The sequence below is a fragment of the Arachis duranensis genome, chromosome 2 (assembly GCF_000817695.3).
Source record: "Arachis duranensis cultivar V14167 chromosome 2, aradu.V14167.gnm2.J7QH, whole genome shotgun sequence".
NCBI lineage: Eukaryota > Viridiplantae > Streptophyta > Magnoliopsida > Fabales > Fabaceae > Arachis > Arachis duranensis.
In genome coordinates this window covers 83,010,671-83,011,782 of record NC_029773.3, presented here as the reverse complement: position 1 = coordinate 83,011,782, position 1,112 = coordinate 83,010,671, and the positions used below count along the sequence as shown (strand labels likewise).

At 33.2% G+C, this 1,112-nt stretch overlaps 1 protein-coding gene across 2 annotated transcripts in view; it reads left to right on the top strand.

Annotated features, from left to right (window-relative positions):
• Positions 1-782: 782 nt before the first annotated feature.
• The window catches only part of LOC107475375 (uncharacterized), a gene marked incomplete in the record, with an annotated part of 3,927 nt that continues 3,597 nt past the window's right edge, over positions 783-1,112 (top strand). For both annotated transcript variants that reach the window (XM_016095004.3, XM_052257631.1), the window contains 1 exon segment: positions 783-1,112. In XM_016095004.3, the coding sequence (XP_015950490.1) occupies positions 945-1,112 (168 nt within the window).

Here is a 1,112-nt window from a genome sequence, read left to right as displayed (position 1 = left end):
ACTCAAAAATTTATTCTGATGACAAAAATAATTCTTCAAGATATAAATGACAAATAAATGTGAAATTATTTAAAAATACTACAAAAATAACTAATGAGTATATTATTTTTATAAATAATAAAAAAATTTATATTTAAAAAATAATTTATCCATTTAATCAAAAAATTTTGGCAATATTTGAATAACTATTATAAAGTGTATATAAACATTCAATTAAAATTTGATTTTTATTTTTTATTTTTTAAAAAATTAGTCATTCACAAATAATTTTTTTAAAAAAAATCACTTTACATAAAATTAAGAAATTTTAAAATAAAAAAATATTTTATTTTTTTAAAACATCTTGATAATATACTCTTAATAATTATATTCCATCATTCAAAAAGATAGAATAAGATAATAAAAATGAGCAGTCGGCTATTTTGTAATTTTTGGGGTGGCAAATAGACCTAAATTCGCCGAGTCGACCTGCGTAACCCACAAAAAAATGAGCCAAATTGAAAAATTGAGACCGCCACACTTCGAAAGCCTGCCTAACCTGCACCGTTTAAACTATGGAGTTTGGTAGGGCGGGACGGGCCTCTCTAACGGACCCAACACTTTATTTTGCTAAAGACATTTTCTAAAAAAGTTCTAATTTAATATTTTAAATTATATTTTACGTTTAATTGATTATGTTCTAAACATGTAGATATTTAATTATATGTTTTGGACAATATTAATTTTATTATTTTATTTCAAAAAATTTGATTAGGACCAGGGTGGCCTTTTGGCGGGGCGGGGCTCCCCGTGTGCCACCCTTAGACTACTTATTATTGCCAACCCGAAGAAAACAAGTTTAAACGCAAAAAAGACTCGCAGTTGCAGACTTCACTCTCACTATCAACCAATCTCTCTCTCTTTCTCTCTCTCTCCCCACCGTATTCCGCCGCCACCCACCACAAATGGACGACCGGCCGCCGCTACAAAAGATCGCAATCTCCGGCCCAACACTCGCATCTCTAATCCAGCGCTTCTCCACTTCCCCTTCCTCCCTCGATGGCCTCCTCTTCGGCCACGTCACCCTTCTCACTCCTCTCAACCTCTCCGACGATCCCTCCACCGCCTCCTCT